The sequence below is a fragment of the Garra rufa genome, chromosome 19, assembly GCF_049309525.1.
Source record: "Garra rufa chromosome 19, GarRuf1.0, whole genome shotgun sequence".
Classification (NCBI taxonomy): Eukaryota; Metazoa; Chordata; class Actinopteri; order Cypriniformes; family Cyprinidae; genus Garra; species Garra rufa.
Window position 1 is genome coordinate 41,823,261 of NC_133379.1, and position 20,904 is coordinate 41,844,164.

Sequence of the window (20,904 nt, forward strand, 5' to 3'; positions counted from 1 at the left end):
TCATTTTTACGCAAAAAATAAAATAAAATAAAATAAATAAAAATTGAGAAAAAGCTTTAATTAGCAAATGCATATGAATAAACACATCAAAAATTAAGTTTTGACATATTTATGGTAGGAAATTTAATAAATATCTTCATGGAACATGATCTTAATATCCTAAAGATTTTTGGCAAAAATGTATAATTTGCCCCATACAATGTGTTTTTGTCTATTGCTGTAAATATACCCGTGCTTCTTAAGACTTGTTTTGTGCTCCAGCGTCGCATATTGAAATATTAACTTAAAATCTCAGCTGCTTCATCTAATGAAGGCGTTTGAGATTCCTGGACGTTTCTATTTCCATCTGTGCTGAAGATGAGATCCACTGATTTGCATTCAGCTTCTCTTTAAATAACGAGTTTCCAGGTCATTAAGAGCCGTTAACCTCGAGTTGATCTGCCGTTAGTGCAGCATGTTTGATATTTGTTATGGAAACAGCGTTGAGCTTCTGTTTCTGACTCTAGTGAAGCACAGAATAATCTCATGAAGAACGTTAACGGCCGGAGCGGACGAGTCTCTGCACGCTTTAATGCTCTGACATCTGAGGACGGGTGGATCATCTTACCCCTACTACAGTACGCCAATAATAATCACCAGCCAAAGACCAGCTTACTTGGAATAAATGAGTCTCTAGGGACAGCTCAAGATGGGAAAGGGGTCAATTTACATACATATACATACATATACACTGACAATCAAAAGTTTGGGATCTGAAAGATTTAAGTTGAAAAAAAAAAGCGTCTTCTGCTCATCAAGGCTGCATTTATTTGTTCAAAAATATAGAAAAACACTGTAATATTGCAAAATTTTATTACAAGATAAAATGCCGTTTTTTATTTTAACATACTTTAAAATAGAATTTATTCCTGCGATGCAATGCTGAATTTTCATCAGCTGTTACTAAAGTCTTCAGTGTCACATGATCCTTCAGAAATCAATCTAATATTTTGATTTATTATTAGAATTGTCAATATTTTGTGAACCTGTGATTAATTTTTCAGGATTCTCTGATGAATAACAAGTTAAAAAGAACAGCATTTCTTTAATGTATAAACCTTTTCTAACAATGTAAATCTATTCTATCACTTTATTACTTTAACACATCCTTGGTGAATAAAATTATTCATTTCTTTCAAAAAAGAAAAAATATAAAAATTCGCTGATTGCAAACTTTCAGAAAATAGTGTATATTTTTAGAAAACCTTTCTATTTAAAAAATGCTGTTGTTTTAAGAATTTATTAAACTTTAAATTTATGTATATTAATATAGAAAAACATTGTTTTACATTGTAATAATATTTCACAATTTTATTTTTATTTTCAGTTTTTTCAATCAACTGAACAGCCTTGATAAGCATTAGAAACTTCTTTAAAAAAAAATTAAACATTAAAAATCGTACTGATCTCAAACTTTTAAGCAGTAGTGTATATGTTTTATTTAATATAACATAAAAATTATTTAATATAAAATATTTGATATATTTTAGCATAAAACTAATTAAATATTATTTAATATTTTTATTTATTTAATAGTAAATAATACAATAGAAATATACTAAAATATGTATTATATTTAATACTATATTGAATATTAACTATTTAAATATTGTCCACAATTAGTGTTTTTTTATATTTAATTTATAATCACATTTTAATAATTCTATCAATTCCTAAATCCCAGTTTGGGAACCGTGCATTAATTAATTTTAACCCACTGACTGGATTTTGAAAAATATGTTGGTTTGCACATCTAAAAAAATATTTTTCAAAGATTAATGGAGTATGTTTAGAAGAAAAATAACACATCAATCTTTTTACTTTTAGAATTTCATGTTTAATTGTGAAATTTACTAGCAGTTTCTAATTAAAAATACTTTCTTCACCAGTTTTTTTTTTATATATCTATATCTGATCATTCTTGGTTTCTATTTTGGTTTGGTTCTGATAGCAGCAGCACGTCTCAAGCGCCACAAACCACAGCAACTGCTGAAAAAGCTCTGGTTTGAAAACACAGCGCTTGAATTGACGCCTGTTGAGGGTATAAACAGCAGATCCGCGGCGCGTCGCGTCAGTCGGTCGCGGCTCTGAATGCGGCTGATGCTCAGAGACGGGATGTTTGTTGACTCGTGTCTCCAGACTCTCGTCCGGCGCTCGGCAACAGACGGGAACCGCAGACCAATCACACGCCGACCTCAGCGCGCTTCATTCTGACGGGGAGACCTTAATCTCAGCCTAAAACGTTCTGTGAGTCAGTCAAACATGAGAACAAATAAAAGCTCAGGCTAATGGAAATAGCTCTGTTGATCCAGCACATGCTTCTTTAAAGGTGAAGCAGTTAACAGGTTTAATTTCAGCTCTGAACACCACCAGCTCCATCCTAATCCTAATAAAACTAGGAAGATATGCAGAAAATCTTCTAAAACATGTTTTTAGTTAAATAAATGCTTTAAGATTCTCAAAATACACATCTTTTATTTTTACAAGGAGACCATTTTCAAAAATGTCATCATGTAATTTTGACCCGGGAATTTATGGAATGCCATTAGTGTCAAAAATACTTTTTGTTAATTTATCTACAAAGTTAAATTAGTGTCTCTAAGGACAGGTCAGGATGGTAAAGGTGTTTTTACACTTTTTTTCAACAAGATACAACCATTTTCAAAAATGTCATCAGGTCATTTTGACTCAGGTATGTATGGAATGCCATTAGTGTCAAAAAACGTTTGTATAATAATAATAATACTACAGAATGCAAATAAAAACTACCTAAATACAAGCTTTTATATATATATATATATATAATTTAATATAAAATATTATATATTTTTTTAGTATAACATTAAATATGATTTAATAATTTTTATTTAATATTAAATATTATAAAACCAAAATATACTAAATACAAATAAAATATATTAAATATAACTAAAAACTCACAGTACTACAGTACTATTATTGTTTACCTTTTCCCATATCTTACACGCATTCGGATTGAGATTTATCGTTAAACAGGAATGCATCTATTGACGCACCACTACAGCATGGAAAATTAATATTAAATTATCTAATAATTAACGTTTATGCAATTAAATGTTTTTCTTTTCTTTTTTTGAAAACTTGTCTGGATAACATATATGCTGTTTTGTTAGAAAATAAATATGTAGGTTACATAATTTTGGAGTCTTTTGTTTAATCATGAGTTATAAATTCAATGGAATTTATCTAAATTAAGGCATTAATACTGGTAATACTGGTTTAAATTAAGGCATTAATAAAGGCATTAATACTGGTAATTCTCAGATTACATGTTCTTATAAATTACATACAATGATATAATCAAATGAAATTTCTTACCGATATTGAAAAAAAGATTAATATATTTTGCATTATATATTTTTGGGGTGCGGTTCATGTATACTTTAAAATGTAAAACAAAAAAAGATAATAACATGCAGATTCTTTTCTTTTTTTTCATATTTATCTCATTAATGAAATATTGCTGATCAGAGACAATATGGTTTTAGTTGAAAAAGCAAAAACAGTGCACATGTTGTGAGGGTTAACAGTCTAAGCAGATGAAGTTTAATCAGGCTGAAAGTGTTAAACAAACTACAGGCCAACAGCAAACAAACACACATTCAGCGCTGGTGTGTCAATAGGACAAGCCCTCTATTTACAAACACCCCAAATCTCACATGTTAAGCGTCGTTACAAACAGAATAAATGAGTTGAATGCCACTGATGAACAGAAGACGCATAGAATGGCATGAACAGATCTGCAGTTGATATCGTCTCCATAATGGGTGAATGAAAGGCTGATAAACCTCATTGCAAACAAACAACTTCATGCGAAGAACTGAGAGACTGGCTTAAAACTCACGAGTCCAGACAGAAATGATAATAAACTTCATTCAGAGAGAATGAGACTGAAATAAATATACCAAAATTAACACTTCATTTTATCATTTAATCACTCAGCTCAATGAATCACATCACCTTACGATGGACAATTACAGACTAATACAAGAAATCGAAACCAATGACATTGAATATTTCACAATATGAAACCAGACTGAGCCGTGACAAACTAACAACTAGCAATACTAAGAGCTTTTAAAGTCATTGAAATAACCCAGTCAGGCAAACCAGAAAAACAACAACAACATATTTGGTTCCTTGCACTTATGCTGCCTTTGTGCACTATTGAAAATGTACAAATTCCCTCTTCTGAAGTCACAATTACTTGTTTAACCCATTCAAGTGCTTTGTTGTTGGGAAAAATAGGAATATTGAAGGACATAAGGTTAATTTTTGCCAATTTCTTGGGAAAACCCATATTAAAGCTAAAATGCATTGAAGATATTTAGTCAAAATCCAACAGACTTTGAATAAAACGTAGTATCCCATTCATTGACAACAAACCACGTTCATTCACCCAACTCAGAAACTTTTCTGAGTAATATGCATGCTGTTTTGTTAGAAATAAATATGTCACATCAAACAAACCAGAAAACAAAACAACAACATATTTGGTTCTTTAAACGTATGCTGTCTTCATGCACTATTGGAAATGTCCAAATTCCCACTTCTGAAGTCACAATTACTTGTTTAACCCATTCAACTGCTTTGATGTTGGGAAAAATGGGAATAATGAAGGACATAAAGTTAATTCTTGCCAATTACTTGGGAAAAATCATATTAAAACCAAAATGCATTGAAGATACTTTGTCAAAATCCAACAGGCTTAGACTAACCCTAACAAAATACTTTTATCCGCCCAACTCAGAAACTGGGGATTCAAAATGATCTCCAAGTTTCCCAGTTGTAAATCCAACCTAACCCTAACCCTAATGTCCAATTACCTAACCCTAAACATAATCCATCTCCAATAATGACTACAAAACTCATTTACCATAGCGAATGAAGGCCCAATAAATACTAAGACTAGCTAAGAATAGTCTGGTTCCATCAAAGGATAATCATTTACATAATCAATTGCAACATGACAAACAGAATAAAATAAGAAAGGCAGCTCTCACCGGTGGTGTTTTTTGGGAGGTGGCGGAGGCGGCGCGGGATCCCGGCTGGTGTTGGGTTCATTGGCGTGAATGAGAGGAGACGGGCTCGAGGGCATGCTCTCGTTGACTCTGCTGTCCTCCGCCGGCGTCTGACTGGTGCTTTTGTTGCCGGTGCCTGGCGTCGCACTGCTCTCGCTCGTCCATTCTCTGGACGGAACAGCAGGACCATTGATGGAGTTGGCCGACCCACCGCAAGAACCCGGACTCTTGGCCGTCCCCTCGGACTCAACCTCCTCCTCCACCTCGTCAATTCGAGTCCTGGCGCTGTGGGACTTGTGTCTCCACTCCGGTATGGCATGAGCATTGGCGTCCACTTGGGAGGTTATTTGATTTGGAGGAAGAACCACGTGAAAGCTGAGCTCGGGTAACGGTACCAGAGAGAGGCTTGAGGTGCCAAGTCTGGGCGCACGGGTGTTGATCTTAGGGGGAACCGGAGGACTCGACTGAGGCTTGGGTTGGGTTGAAGGGATCGTTTCGGTGGGATCAGGAGCATTCGGCCAAGTGAAAGCCGGGCTTGATGGGTCTTTAGGCGTGGTTGGGCTAAAGTGGGTCCACTGGGTGCTTACAGCAGAATCCGGGCTGCTCAGATAAAACGTCCGGTTGTTTTCTTCAGTGTGGGCGGCCATGACTGTAATAGTCGCTCTTTGATTGTCACTTACGTTGACCTCCGTTTCAGACTCGCAGGATTGTGTAACCTTCCCGTCGGATTGAGCATTGAGTCGTCTTTTCCTCTTAGTGCTCTCTGCATATATTGGCTCACTTTCCTCAAGCCCGTTTGGTGGAACGCTTGTGGATCCTGGAGATTTCTGAAGACTCCGGAGTCCTGGTAACGAATCTACACTGCTCCGATTGGAGGATGAGTCCGACAAGCTTTCGTGGAAGGGGTCAGGAGTCATTGGAGATGGTGAAGTACCTGGAGTCTCATTGGATGTTCCAGTAAGTCCATTCCCTGATGCGTTTCTGGCTTGCCTTTGCTCTACGGATGCCCTCAAAGGACTTGTAACTCCATCACTGTTTCCAGTTCTATTGTGAAGACGTAAGTCTCCATTGGCGTAAGTGCTCTTGACCGCTTTGGTCATCTGTCTATAGGAGTCGCCGTTCCCATTCTCTTTCAGACTTTGGGGAACGCAGCCATCTTCCTGACTCATAAATATATTGCTGATGATCATGCAGTCTTTGGATAATTCAGTGGGTGAAGAAACGCTTGGGAACTTCTTCCCGGAGATGCCGTTTTGAAGTATGGTTTCTCTAAGAGATTTATTACATCCGTTGCTATCGATGTACAGAGGAGCCAAATCCAGAGCTTTCTTCAGTCCTACAGAGGTCTTCTGGTTGTTCTGAGATACAGAAGCCAAAATAAGTTAACTCGCCAATGTAAGAAACCCACCTTGATGCCAAAACTTAAAAAAACAGGCAACATTTTGAAGGTAATGCATTGACTGCATTGATACAAGTATAAATAACCAATTAGTCATCATATTTGACTCCTCAGGCGCCTAATGTGATGAAATGTGTCTGTTTGTGTTTGCCTTGTAGTCACTCATAGAAATGATTCAATGCCCTTGGCGCTGATCTAATTATCTTTGTTTAAACAGCCTGAATGTGTCCGTGTTGCTGCCTTCCTGTACAGTGTGCATACAGCTGAATGGCAGTCTGTTATCTTGCGTTTACAAAGACATTCCAGTCCCCACCCATGTAGTGGAGAATGTTGACTAAACCCCACCCACCTGAACCCACCTTAGAGATATCATTGACTTTCAACATAAGAGTCTGCGGGCACAGTTCAGCCAAAATGCATGATTAGAAACAGTTTTATTTTTCATTAGATTTGTATAAATGTGTCATTCCATCACTGTCTCACCAATGGATCCTCTGTGGTGAATGGGTGCCGTCAGAATGAGAGTCCAAACAACTGATAAAAACATCACAATAATCCACACCACTCCAGTCCATCAGTTCACATCTTGAGAAGACAAAAGCTGAAACAAATCCATCATTAAGACATTTTTACCTAATATAACACTTCCTCCAGTGAAAAAGTCCATCTCCATTACATCAAAATCCAGCCACATATTTGTTTAGAGCCGTTTTGGCTTGTAAACAGTGCTTGATTTCTCTTCTGAATCAGACCAGACCACTTTTTCACTGGAGGAAGCGTTATTATGGATTATAGACTCAATGTATATTAGTTAAAAACATCTTAATGATGGATTTGTTTCAGCTTTTGTCGTCTCCAGATGTGAACTGATGGACTGGAGTGGTGTGGATTACTTGTGGATGATGTTTTTATCAGCTGTTTGGACTCTCATTCTGACGGCACCCATTCACTGCAGAAGATCCATTGGTGAGACAGTGAAGGAATGATGCATTTCTCCAAATCTGATGAAGAAACCAACTCCTCCTAATCTTGGATCTCTAGTCCTGCAGTTACCTGTTCTGTATTCATGTTGATGTCCATCTTGACCTCCATCGTGTTGTCCATGTTCATCATGGTGGGTCTGACAGCGATGGTGGGTTTGCTATACGGAGAGGAAGACGTCACCCCATCCTCATCTTCCCCGATCAGACTGGTTCGGACACAAGCGCTGCCCGCCGTGCCGGTCTGTCCGTGGGCGCTGCGAGGATGGAAGCAGTTCTTACAGGAGCCTGGTTTCCACACGTGCTCTGCAAACTCACCACACGCAGACATTTTAAGGCAGACCTCAACCTTCCGTCTTGATCGGACTCTACTGCCGGCCGGAACGAGCTGAGAACGGGCGATGGTGTTTGGTCATAGTGTGCGGAACAGGAGATCAGCAGCCTGTAAACCTGAGAAAACACAAGATAATGTTTAGATGATTTTGACATTATGCTGATGTGTATGTTTGATATTCAAAAGCACATGCATTTGGAGGATTAGTTATGTGTTTATGCTATTAAAACTATCATTAAACACAGAAAAAAAAGTTCTTCACTACAAATCTCCAAGGTTTGGTTTAAATGGCAGAAGTTATGACAGAAATATTAGTAGTAAAATTTACTTCTCAAACGACTACTACTAACTAATACAAAAAGGCAGAATTTTGGAAAATTTTTTGGAAAACTTTTGGAAACGTTGCCAGACAATTTTACAAACTTTCCACAAATGTCTGTGATTTTTTAGAAACTTCTGGGAAGTGGAAAATTTTTCGAAACTTTACAGAAATTCAGGGATTTTTTTGGAAACTTTTGAAAAGTGGACATTTTTCAAAACTTGACAAATTTTTGAAAATTTCTGGGATTTTTCTGGAACCTTTTGGAAAGTGGAAAATTTTCTAAATTTAACAGAAATTTAACAGAGATTTTTTGGAACTTTTTGGAAAGTTTCCCAAAATATTTTTTTATAAACTTTCCAGAAATGTCTAGGTTTTTTTTTTTTTTTTAGAAACTACTGGAAAGTGAAAAAAATTCAAAACTTTACAGAATTTTTTAAATTTCTGAGATTTTTAGGAAACTTTTGGAAACAGGAACATTTTCAAAATTTTACAGAAATTTCTGGGATTTTTTGGAAAGTGGAAAATTTTGAAAACTTTACAGAGATTTTGGACAATTTCTAGGATTTTTTTGGAAACTTCTGGAAAGTGGAAAATTTTCAAAACTTTACGGAAATTATGGGATTTTTTTTGGAAACTGGAACATTTTTAACACTTTACAGAAATTTTGGACAATTTCTGGGATTTTTTTTGAAACTTTAAAAGTTTCGCAAAAATCCCATAAAGTTTCCAAAATTTCTGTAAAGTTTTGAAAATGTTCTGCTTTTTGCAGCCCTAATAATTATTATTAATAAATTGATTCAAACATTATTTTAGGGAATATAATCCCAATCAAGAGATTTTTTTTTTTACTTAAAAGAAATTACATTTTGTTCAAAATGTTCTGTTGTAAAGTAACTGATGTATTTTGATGTGATTACATTCGAAAAGATTGATAGTGTAATAGTCTTATGAACTAACTTGATTACCACTATTTTTGATGATAGTTTTATATTCAGTCATAAACCACAAAATCCAGAAAAATGAAAACAGAACTCAGGAAAAAATACAAATAATTCATAGTGTCCCTATTATTGTTAAAATTGTAACTAAATAATAAATGGTAAAACTTTTATGAAATCAGTTGATTAGACATTATTTTGATTAATAAAATACACAGTCCAGAAAAATGAAAACACAGAAAATAAAACAGAATTTGGACTAATAAGTGAAACATATTTCATAGTGACTCTACAATTATCAACACGCTGCCGCTAAACACCTCAAAGTTTTTCTTTAAAGCTTCACAAACGCCTTTGTACATTTTGTGTATGTTTGTAACAGGGAAACGCACTTGTGTAAGAGACTTTGGCCTAAATAATCAGATGAAAGTACTTCACGCTTACTAGTGAAAAACAAAAGGTGCAAATCCACTCCTCCAGTTCCTGGACCCTCCCTTCATAGAACGCTTTCCTTTGGAAAGACTTACTCACCCACTACATGAAACTCAACCGCAGCCGGAATCATGACATTAACAAACTCATTCTGTCCAAACACGAGGACCAATGACCTCAGCGCACCTATAACGAGGGCTGGAACAAACACTGACAAACAATGTTGTTCCGATTTCACATTTACTCCAAATAAGGTTTAGATGATGAATTTAAGCAGAGGATTTCAACCTGACAGCCATTGATGCCAAATAGTTATAAATCCAAGAATTGAAAATCCAGTTAAACTCTGTTTAAACTCAGAAAACGGAACTGATCTTAATGCTAAACGCTTCAACTCTGAGGTTTAAAAGCAGACACTATGAAACACTGCAAGATTTAATTAAAGCGAATAAAATCATTTAAGATTTTGATTTTTATGTGATCCTGGACCACAAAAACCAGTCATAAGGGTCAACTTTTTTTTTGAAATTGAGATTTATACATCAACTAAAAGCTGAATAAATAAGCTTTCCATTGATGTATGGTTTGCTAGATAGAACAATTCTGGGTTGCAATGCATATTAATAATAAAAAATTAAGTTTTGATATATTTACAGTAGGAAATTTACAAAATATCATCATGGAATCACATCACTTGAACTTAATATTCTAATGATTTTTGGCATAAAAGAAAAATGTATAATTTTTTGGCTATTGCTACAAATTTACCCTTGCTACTTAAGACCAGGGTCGCATATAGCTGGGATCATGCATACATAGTGAGTATTCTATATAATCATTTATACACCATATTTCCTTCATTTGTTTTGTACCACTAAACAAATGCATTATGGTCATCAAACATGTGCATTTCAATTTGATGCACATTTTTAGTTTATACAAGTTGCATGGACCAAATCTGGAACTTTAGTTGTCAAATCCCTAAAAACATCAACCAGTAGTCGGATAGATTCAGAAATGTCCATGCAACTAGTTTAAAAATTATGCAACAAATTAACTTGCAAATATTTAGTAACGGTAACACATTTGTTTGATGTTGCATGAACCAAATCTGGATCTTTAGTAGTTAATTCCCTAAAAACATCAACCAGTAGTCGGACAGATTCTGAAATGTCCATGCAAGTTGTTTAAAAAAAATATGCAACAAATTCTCATGCAAATATTTAATGACCATAACACATTTGTTAGTGGTTTTCATAGGACTGCACCAGATGGCGTCTGCTTTTGATTGAGAAATCTTTCAGATAATTAATTACCATGTGACTCATTTCTAGACTCCTAATTAACAAATAAGCTCTTTAAAAAAAAAGAGGAGCAGCAGGTGCATGAGTCTGAGAGCAGCTCTAAACCACATTTGCAAACGTGTCATTGCACAATGACTCAGTTTGATACAGGAATCTATTCACAGCCGCAGTTGCTGTTATATTTAAAGGCACGGATGGTTAAAACAGGAAATAATGTGACCTTTTTCAAGTAACACAGCATTCGTGAACCTGAGCAGCTGACTGCACGCCCGCTCAAAACTCAGCGCTTTTTCCCATCAGCGTGGGGCGTTTGGGAAAGTTTGGTCTCAGGTAATGATTTATGAAGATTCCCTCATTGGTTTTCTTTCCATCTGACACCAGAGCTAGTCTTTCTGTGGCTCTGATTTCTGAAATGTCCCCACCCACTAGAGAGTGAAAACAAATCTGCGAGTTTTGGCACCATCGCTCGTGTCTGGTGGGCGAGAGGACGTGTTAGACGCCGCTGTGGTGTGAAAGCTCACGGTGGTGCGAGTCTCCCCTTCACATTCCTCACATTCCTGCCGCCAGAGAACGTTCCGCCGGCGACGGCCTTCGAGAACGTGAGACCGCTTTCTGAAGGCTGACACGGGAAGAACAGAAGAGCCTCTAATTTTGGCGGCCTGGGAAAGTGGCGCTGGAGATGGACGGGGTCAACAATCTACTGACCCTCAATTAATGGCTGGTGAATCAGAGGCTCTGTTACAGTCTGTTTGCTTTACAACAAGCTTGAACTATTTCGGATCCCTAAAGAAGCTTTTTCTTGTGAATTTCCAGAAATGTCTGGGATTTTTTAGAAACTTCTGGAAAGTGGAACATTTTCAAAACTTTACAGAAATTCTGGGATTTTTTTTAGAAACTTCTGGAAAGTGCAAAAAAAAAATCCAAAACTTTACAGAAATTTTGGGATTTTTTTTTAAACTTCTGGAAAGGGGAAAATTTTCAAACCTTTACAGAAATTCTGGGATTTTTTAGAAACTTCTGGACAGTGCAAAAAATTTTCCAAAACTTTACAGAAATTCTGGGATTTTTTTTTTAGAAACTTCTGGAAAGTGCAAAAAAAAAAAAATCCAAAACTTTACAGAAATTTTGGGATTTTTTTTAGAAACTTCTGGAACGTGGAAAATTTTCAAAACTTTACAGAAATTCTGGGATTTTTTTAGAAACTTCTGGACAGTGCAAAAAAAAATCCAAAACTTTACAGAAATCCTAGGATTTTTTTTAGAAACTTCTGGACAGTGCAAAAAAAATTCCAAAACTTTACAGAAATTCTGGGATTTTTTTTTAGAAACTTCTGGAAAGTGCAAAAAAAAAAAATCCAAAACTTTACAGAAATTTTGGGATTTTTTTTAGAAACTTCTGGAAAGTGGAAAATTTTCAAAACTTTACAGAAATTCTGGGATTTTTTAGAAACTTCTGGAAAGTGCAAAAAAAATTCCAAAACTTTACAGAAATTCTGGGATTTTTTTTAGAAACTTCTGGAAAGTGGAAAATTTTCAAAACTTTACAGAAATTCTGGGATTTTTTTTAGAAACTTCTGGAAAGTGGAAAATTTTCAAAACTTTACAGAAATTCTGGGATTTTTTAGAAACTTCTGGACAGTGCAAAAAAATTTCCAAAACTTTACAGAAATCCTAGGATTTTTTTAGAAACTTCTGGACAGTGCAAAAAAAATTCCAAAACTTTACAGAAATTCTGGGATTTTTTTTTAGAAACTTCTGGAAAGTGCAAAAAAAAAAAAATCCAAAACTTTACAGAAATTTTGGGATTTTTTTTAGAAACTTCTGGAAAGTGGAAAATTTTCAAAACTTTACAGAAATTCTGGGATTTTTTAGAAACTTCTGGAAAGTGCAAAAAAAATTCCAAAACTTTACAGAAATTCTGGGATTTTTTTTAGAAACTTCTGGAAAGTGGAAAATTTTCAAAACTTTACAGAAATTCTGGGATTTTTTAGAAACTTCTGGAAAGTGCAAAAAAAATTCCAAAACTTTACAGAAATTCTGGGATTTTTTTTAGAAACTTCTGGAAAGTGGAAAATTTTCAAAACTTTACAGAAATTCTGGGATTTTTTTAGAAACTTCTGGAAAGTGCAAAAAAAATTCCAAAACTTTACAGAAATTCTGGGATTTTTTTAGAAACTTCTGGAAAGTGGAAAATTTTCAAAACTTTACAGAAATTCTGGGATTTTTTTAGAAACTTCTGGAAAGTGGAAAATTTTCAAAACTTTACAGAAATTCTGGGATTTTTTAGAAACTTTTGGAAAGTGGAAAATTTTCACAATTTTTCAGAAATTTCTGGGATTTTTTTGGAAACTTATGGTCAACAATCTACTGACCCTCAATCAATGGGTGGTGAATCAGAGGCTCTGTTTCAGTCAACGTTAACATTTTGGATCCCTAAAGAAGCTTTTTCTTGTGCATTGGAAAAGTTTTGTGGATTAGCATTTAAAGACTGTAAAACATCAACCATCTTGCACTTGTTCAACTTTTGATTGCATGAAGAACCTTTAACATCCATTAAACCTTTCAAATGCACATTATAGGATTAGTTCACTTTCAGAACACACTTTTACAGATGATTTACTCACCCTTTTGTTATCCAAGATTTTCATGTCTTTCTTTCTTCAGTTGTTAAGAAATGATGTTTTTTGAGGAAAACATGTTAGGAATGTTCTCCATATAGTGGACTTCTATGGTGCCCATGAGTGTGAACTTCTAAAATGCAGTTTAAATGTAGCTTTAAATTACTCTAAATGATCCCAGCCGAGGAAGAAGGGTCTTATCTAGCAAAATGATTAGTTATTTTCTAAAAAATGTACAATGTAAAAAGGTAAAACAGCGATGTAGGACGATTTTGAAGTTGGAAGAGAAAATGAGATGGGAGTTTTGAGGCATACCCTAACTGTCTTGAACTGGAGCATTTTGCTAGTGCATTTGTGGTTAAAAAGTCTATAAATTGTAAATTATTTTTGAAAATAGCCAATCGTTTGGCTAGATAAGACCCTTCTTTTTCATCTGGGATCATTTAGAGCCCTTTAAAGCTGCATTTAAACTGCATTTTGGAAGTTCAAACTCAGGGGCACCATAGAAGCCCACTATATGGAGAACATTCCTGAAATGTTTTCCTCAAAAACAAAACTTGCTTACAACTGAAGAAAGAAAGACACAAACATCTTGGATGATACCTTTTTGTTCTGTAAGTGAACGAACCCCTTAATTTTTAGAGTAGATTAAGGTTCTCAAGTATGAAAAACTTCTGTTTTAACATCCTGACTTCTTAAACGGTGCTTAATTTCATATTTGCTGGATAACCACTGTGAATATATCATGAATATTCACCCATAAACCATATTCACACTCATTTACCTGGATTGAACCAACTTAGTTTATGTTTTACAGCCTTTAAATGCAAACAATCTTAAAAATAGCAGTTCTTTATTGGCATTGATGCTTCCGTGAAGAGCCTTTGACATCCATAAAATGAACTTTCCATTCCACAAAAGGTTCTCTAAAGTAAAAAAGTTGCTTTTAGATTGTAAAAATCTTCTTTTGAGAACTATTTACTGTTGAAGAACCCAAAATGTATAACTTTTCCAATGCACACTGGTTCTTCAAAGTCCAAAAAGGTTCTTTGCAGAGCCAAAATGGTTCTTCCATGGCTTTAACTGATAAGAGTGCAGAAGCTTCTGCTCAACCTCCCAGAAGCCTCATGAAGTTTATGAGCACGTGAGGACAGATAAATAATAGCCCGCAGGTTGAAGTGTCCGCCGGCCGCTTCTGTGTTTGCTCAGGGCGAGGAATGTGGGTCGCGTCGCGCCGTTAGACTCGCTGGCAACAAGTTTGACAAGTCAAAACCTAAGACACAACAGGAGAAGGAGAAGCTCTTTGTTCCTGCAGCAGCTGAAAACACTTCAGCACTTGCGAACAATGAATGTTTTTGCCTTCAGATGTTGCTCAGGGGGAAGGGTGACGCTCCTCGAGTGCTTTAAACTCTCGAGTGTCAAGACGCCTCCACAGAAAACACCTATCAGACGGATGCATTTACTGTACAATCAGATGCAATAAACACTCAAACCAACATGCGACTCAAATTCTGGTTTGGTGCAGCCACAAACTCCATATGAATCCATCAATTACACTGGATAAAAAGCTCATCTTACGTATTTTGTCTGGTTTCTAGTTAAATAATCTGAAAATTCTTACGCAAAATGACATAAGATGTTTAATCTTATTTTAGTCAAACTTTATTTTTTATTTTTTAATACAGTGCTTTTAGGTTGTGTCAAAGCAACTTTACAGTATTAAATAGGACAATAGGTGTCAATAGTGCAAAAGTTGCATGTTGCAGCAAAGCTAAATGTACTTAATTTAGATTTTTCCCATTGGAAACAAGTAAAATTAAAATAAACTTAGTATTTTACTTAACCAACTGGTAGATAAGTGCACTTACTTTAAGCAAAACAGCACTTAATATAGTTTTTTCCCCATGAAAATAAGTAAAATTAAAACAAACTTAGTATTTTACTTACCCAACTGGTAGATAATTGCACTTATTTTAAGCAAAACAGCACTTAATTTATTTTTTTCCCATTGGAAACAAGTAAAATTAAAACAAACTTAGTATTTTACTTACCCAACTGATAAATAATTGTACTTATTTTAAGCAAACTGTGCTTTCGTTTTTTTTTTCTCTCGCTGGAAACAAGATTAAATATCTTATTTCTTTTACCTTATCAAGTAAATGCATCTTAATTTAAAATTGTTTAGATGTTTTGACTAGAAACAAGACTTACTAAATAAGATATGCCCTTTTTTTTGCAGTGTGGGACATTTCATTTATTTAGAGAAACCATGTGAATCATCTCAGTTTGATTTCCAAAACATTATCTGAAATATTTAACAGAACTAGTTGTGAAAATGTGCTAGAATGAGATTTCACTGTCATTTATTTTAGGCAAATATTTTAGGTTAATATTTGGTTTTCACACTGCACAAAAAAGCTTTTCTTACTTAGATTTTTTGTCTTGTTTACAGCCAAAATATCTAAAAAAAAAAAAAAATAATCTATTTTCTAGACCAGTGAAAATTATTGTCTTGTTTTCAGTAAAAACAAGTCAAAATTAGCTTGAAACAAGCTAAATAATCTGCCAATGGGGTAAGAAAAAGAATCGTGTTTTCTGTTTGAAATAAAACAAAAACTTTTTTTTTATTGTCTAGAAAATGGTTCTTGATTTAAGAATTGTTAGATATTTTGGCTAGAAACAAGACAAAAAAATCTAAATAAGAAAGGCATTTTTTGCAGTGCAGATGCATTATCCACATTATAGCTCTCAGTCCTGTCTAGAAAGGCTATAATGTCATAATCAGCGACTGAAGTGGAGGTTATGTCGAAACACCAGATTTGCAGTCGATGAAACGCTGACAGGAACATCAGACCATCATAAAACCAGCGTGAAAGGGCGAGTCGCGTCAAAACCACCTTCACATGAATGAATGAACCGATGCGGACATACAACCAGACTGATCCGGTCCATATGGAATCAGTCTGTGTTTGCCTCTGGCTCTGAAAGCGGTCCAGATCAAAGCTCAAGTCTGATTTAATATGTATCCGATTCACGCGTGACAGAAACACAGATCGATTGATCTTACCTGAGCTCGAACACGCGCGATCCAGCTGCTAGATTCCCGCAGGAGACACGCGTGATTCCGTTTATTCACAGAGGACGAGTTGACAGAGACACGAGAGACAACGAGGGACACCGAGGGACGCGGGGACCGACAGACAGCAGCGCTGCGTGACTCTGGACTGATCAGACTGAAGCAAGCAACGCTGCGCAGCGCCGAAACTCCTGCAGAGGGGGCGGAGCCTAACACACGCGCGCGCGCACGCACTAATGTGTTCATATATTCACATGACCATGTAACATATGTAACATAATATGCATTGTTGGGGGTAACGTATTACAAGTAACGCAATAATTTAACTTTTTCCAAGTAACTAGTAAAGTAACGCATTACTTTTTAATTGACAAGAGTTACTTTTTCAAACAAGTAACGTCAGTTACTTTCCCTCATTTATTGATTAAAAGCTCTCCTGTCTCCATGTTGAGAGAAATTGTGAGTAAGATGTTACTTTAGTTCTAGAATAAATGTGAGCATGCATTAATTCATCTCAACCACTAAAAAACGAAATGAATAAAAACAATACAATTCAATGCAAACCTGCAATAAGTCAATGTATTTTGTATTTATGTATTTAATCCCATTTTATTAAGTGATGTCTTTGCTGCCAACCTTCGATGATCCAATTCATCCATACTAATAGGCAAAATTACTCAAGATAATCTAACATTTGTTTACCTTTTTTATTGCTGAATATATAGTTGTACCTTTGTTGCATATTTTTATGCAACTTTAAATAAGTTGCATGGACATTTTTGATTCTTTCTGACAACTTGTAGATGTTTTTAGGCAATTGACTACTAAAGATCCAGATTTGGTCCATGCTACTTGTATACGTTAAAATGCACATTTAATGACCGTAATGCATTTGTTGTACAGTCCAAATGAATGAAATTCGGTGTATGGATGATTATATAGAATACTCATATATATGCATGATCCTAGCTATATTTGATCCTGGAGCACAAAACTTCTTAACTAGTCTTAAATAGCACAATTTTATTTTTAGCAATAGATCAAAATACATTGTATGGGTCAAAATGATACATTTTTCTTTTATGCCAAAAATCATTAGGATATTAAGATCATGTTCCATGAAGATATGTTGTACATTTCCTACCATAAATATATACAAATTTAATTTTTGATTTATTTTGATTCATTTGGACAAATTTCAAACCAATTTTCTCAATATTTAGATTTTTTTTTTTTTTGGCACCATCAGATTGCAGATTTTTTTTAATAGTTGTATCTTGGCAATTTTGTTTTTATTTTAAAATTTATTTAATTTTTAGTATTTCATTATTTTAGATTTGTTTCCATTTAAAATTAGTTTTTGTTTTGTGTTATTTATTGCTTTTTTTTCTTTCTTTTTTATATTTTTATTATTATTATTATGTATTTTTTTTATTAATTCTATTATCTGAAATGTATGTTTTAATTGTTACCCAGGAGCACAAAACCAGTCTTAAGTAACATCTAAATAGCCAAAACTACGTTGTATGGGTCAAAATTATAAATTTTTCTTTTATGCCAAAAATCATTAGAATATTAAAGTCATGTTCTATTAAAATACTTTGTTAATTTCCTACCATAAATATTTCAAGACTTTCTGATTAGTAATATGCATGGCTAAAAACTTCATTTGGACAACTTTAAAGGCGATTTTCTCAATATTTTGATTTTTTTGCACCCTCAGATTACAGATTTCCAAATAGTTGTATCTCGACCAAATATTGTCCTGTCCTAACAAACCATCAATAGAAAGCTAATTGGCTCTTTGTGGTCCAGGGTCACATTTTTGGGCTCTTTCATGAAGTATTTTCAATAGTGAGCGCCTCTAAAACACCTAAGAAGTGCACTGTGTTCAGTTTTCACTATATTTATGAAGGCATCTTCCAAAATGTGGTCCTCATAAATGTACCACATAAAGTTCACATTAATAACACCTGTCCAATACGAATGAGACACAGATAAGGGGTTTAGATCAGACATACACAACACTGCAGACTGTGTGGGAAACACTCCTGTATTTAAAGGAAGCAGTGTTGTGTTGATGTTCTAAAGGGTCGATCAGAAAGGCATTAGTGTTCCAGCGGTCGCTGTAATCAATACAGTGATCAATCACCTTCAGACACCGATCTAATCTGGACTTTCATGTTCAATGTCAACCGCTCACATCCCACAGTCTGGAATCTACTAGAAATTCCCTTCATTCTCTGTTCAGAGCGCCGGAAGCAGAACAGAGAACATGCCTTGACATGAACACACACACAAAACCAGTCAAGGGTGATTTTTTGATCTGAAAGCTGAATAAATAAGCTTTCCACTGATGTATGGTTTGTTAAGATTGGATAATATTTGAAAATCTGAAATCTGAGGGTGCAAAAAAATAAAAATAAAATCAGAATATTGAGAAAATCACCTTTAAAGTTGTCCAAATGAAGTTCTTAGCAATGCATATTACTAATCAAAAATTACATTTTGATATATTTATGGTAGAAAAGTTACAAAGTAATTTCGTAATCATTTTTGGCATAAAAGAAAAATCTAAAAAAAGCAACAAAAAAAAAAACCAATAATAAATAAAAAAAAAAAAAAAACTAATTTTGAAAACTAATCTAAAATAACAAAATGCTAAAAATGTAAAATTAAATAAATTTTAAAATAAAAACAAAGTGGCCAAGATACAACTATATTTAAAAATGTGGAATATGAGGGTGCCAAAAAAAATAAAACATTGAGAAAATCGCCTTTAAAGTTGCCCAAATGAGGTTCTTAGCAATGCATATTTATAATAAAAAATTACATTTTGCTATATTTATGGTAGAGAAGTTACAACGTATCGCAACGGTCACAAATGCAAGGGTATCCAGCTACACTTTGGTTCAAAAGCATTTTCTGGGAATGCTTTTATTCATCAAACTGGTCAAAAGTGACAGTAAAGACATTTATGATGTTGCATAGATTTCTATTTGAAATAAATGCTATTCTTTTGAACTTTTATATTCATCTGTGAATCCTAAAAAATAAACTGCATCACGTTTTCCACAAAAATATTGTGCTGTTTTCAATATTGATAATAAATCAGCATATTAGAATGATTTCTGAAGCATCATGTGACACTGAAGACTGCAGTAATGATGCTGAAAATTCAGCTGTGCATCACAGAAATAAATTACAGACTAACAGATATTCACTTAGAAAACAGGTATTTTAAATTACAATTCTTTTTCATAATTTTACAGCATTTTTGATTAAATAAATGCAGCTTTTGTGAGCAGAAGAGACTTTGTTTTAAAACATTAGAAACAAACTTTTGCATGCTTGTTTATCTGGGTTTACTCTTGATGAATCCAGACGGCTGCAGTTCAGCAAAACATCATGAATTAAACAAACGCCGTCGCGTCCCGAGAGCATCGGTCTGTCGCGCGGGACGAGATGATGATCCGCACAAATAATCAAAGAGACTCACACTGACTGCATTATAAGTGTGAGACTGCAGAAGTGTTTCATTATTAACTCTCTTCATGCACAAACACACATCAACAGTGCATTTGATGTCATGAAGATCTAAAAACATGAACTTAAAAGCAATAAGAAATGACTAACTGCTGTAAACATACATTTTTATGTCAATTATACATGGAAGAGCCATTTTTGATTCCTCGAAGAGCCTTCCAGTGAACAGATGTTAGGAAAACCAATTTGTTTTTAAGTGTAAAGAACATTTCCATAATCTAAATGTGACCCAGGAGCACAAAACCAGTCCTAAGTAGCATTGTATGGGTTAATGTTAAAATGATCCATTTTTCTTTTATGCCAAAAACCATTAAGATCATGTTCCATTAAGATATTTTGTAAATTTCCTACTACAAATATATCACTTAATTTCTGATTAGCAATATGCATTGCTCAGAACTTCAATTGAACAACTTTAAAGGCGATATTTTCTCAGTATTTAGATTTTTATTTATTTATTTTTTGGCACCCTCAGATTCCAGATTTTCAAATAGTTGTATCTTGGGCATTTTGTTTTTAATTTAAAATTTATTTCATTTTACAGTTTTAGTATCTTATTATTTTAGATTTGTTTTCATTTAAATTTATTTAAAATATATGTTTTATATTTGTAGCAGTAGTCAAAAATACATTGTATGGGTCAAAATTATCCATTTTTCTTTTATGCCAAAAATCATGTTTCATGAAGATATTTTGTAAATTTCCTACCGTAAATATATCAAAATTTAATTTCTGATTAGTAATATGTATTGATAAGAACTTCATTGGAACAACTTTAAAGTTTTTTTTTTATATATATATATTTATTTATTTTTTTGCACCCTCAGATTCCAGATTTTTTTTAAATAGTTGTATCT

At 34.2% G+C, this 20,904-nt stretch overlaps 1 protein-coding gene across 1 annotated transcript in view; it reads right to left on the reverse strand.

Annotated features, from left to right (window-relative positions):
• The window catches only part of LOC141292847 (uncharacterized), a 20,395-nt gene extending 3,758 nt beyond the window's left edge, over positions 1-16,637 (reverse strand). Inside the window, exons 1-3 of the mRNA XM_073824908.1 lie at positions 16,493-16,637; positions 7,552-7,928; positions 5,082-6,457 (exon numbers count right to left, since the gene is read on the reverse strand). Coding sequence (XP_073681009.1) covers positions 5,082-6,457; positions 7,552-7,809 — 1,634 coding nt within the window. The 5' untranslated portion in view covers positions 7,810-7,928; positions 16,493-16,637. The remainder of the gene's footprint in view (positions 1-5,081; positions 6,458-7,551; positions 7,929-16,492) is intronic.
• Between the last annotated feature and the right edge of the window lie 4,267 nt (positions 16,638-20,904).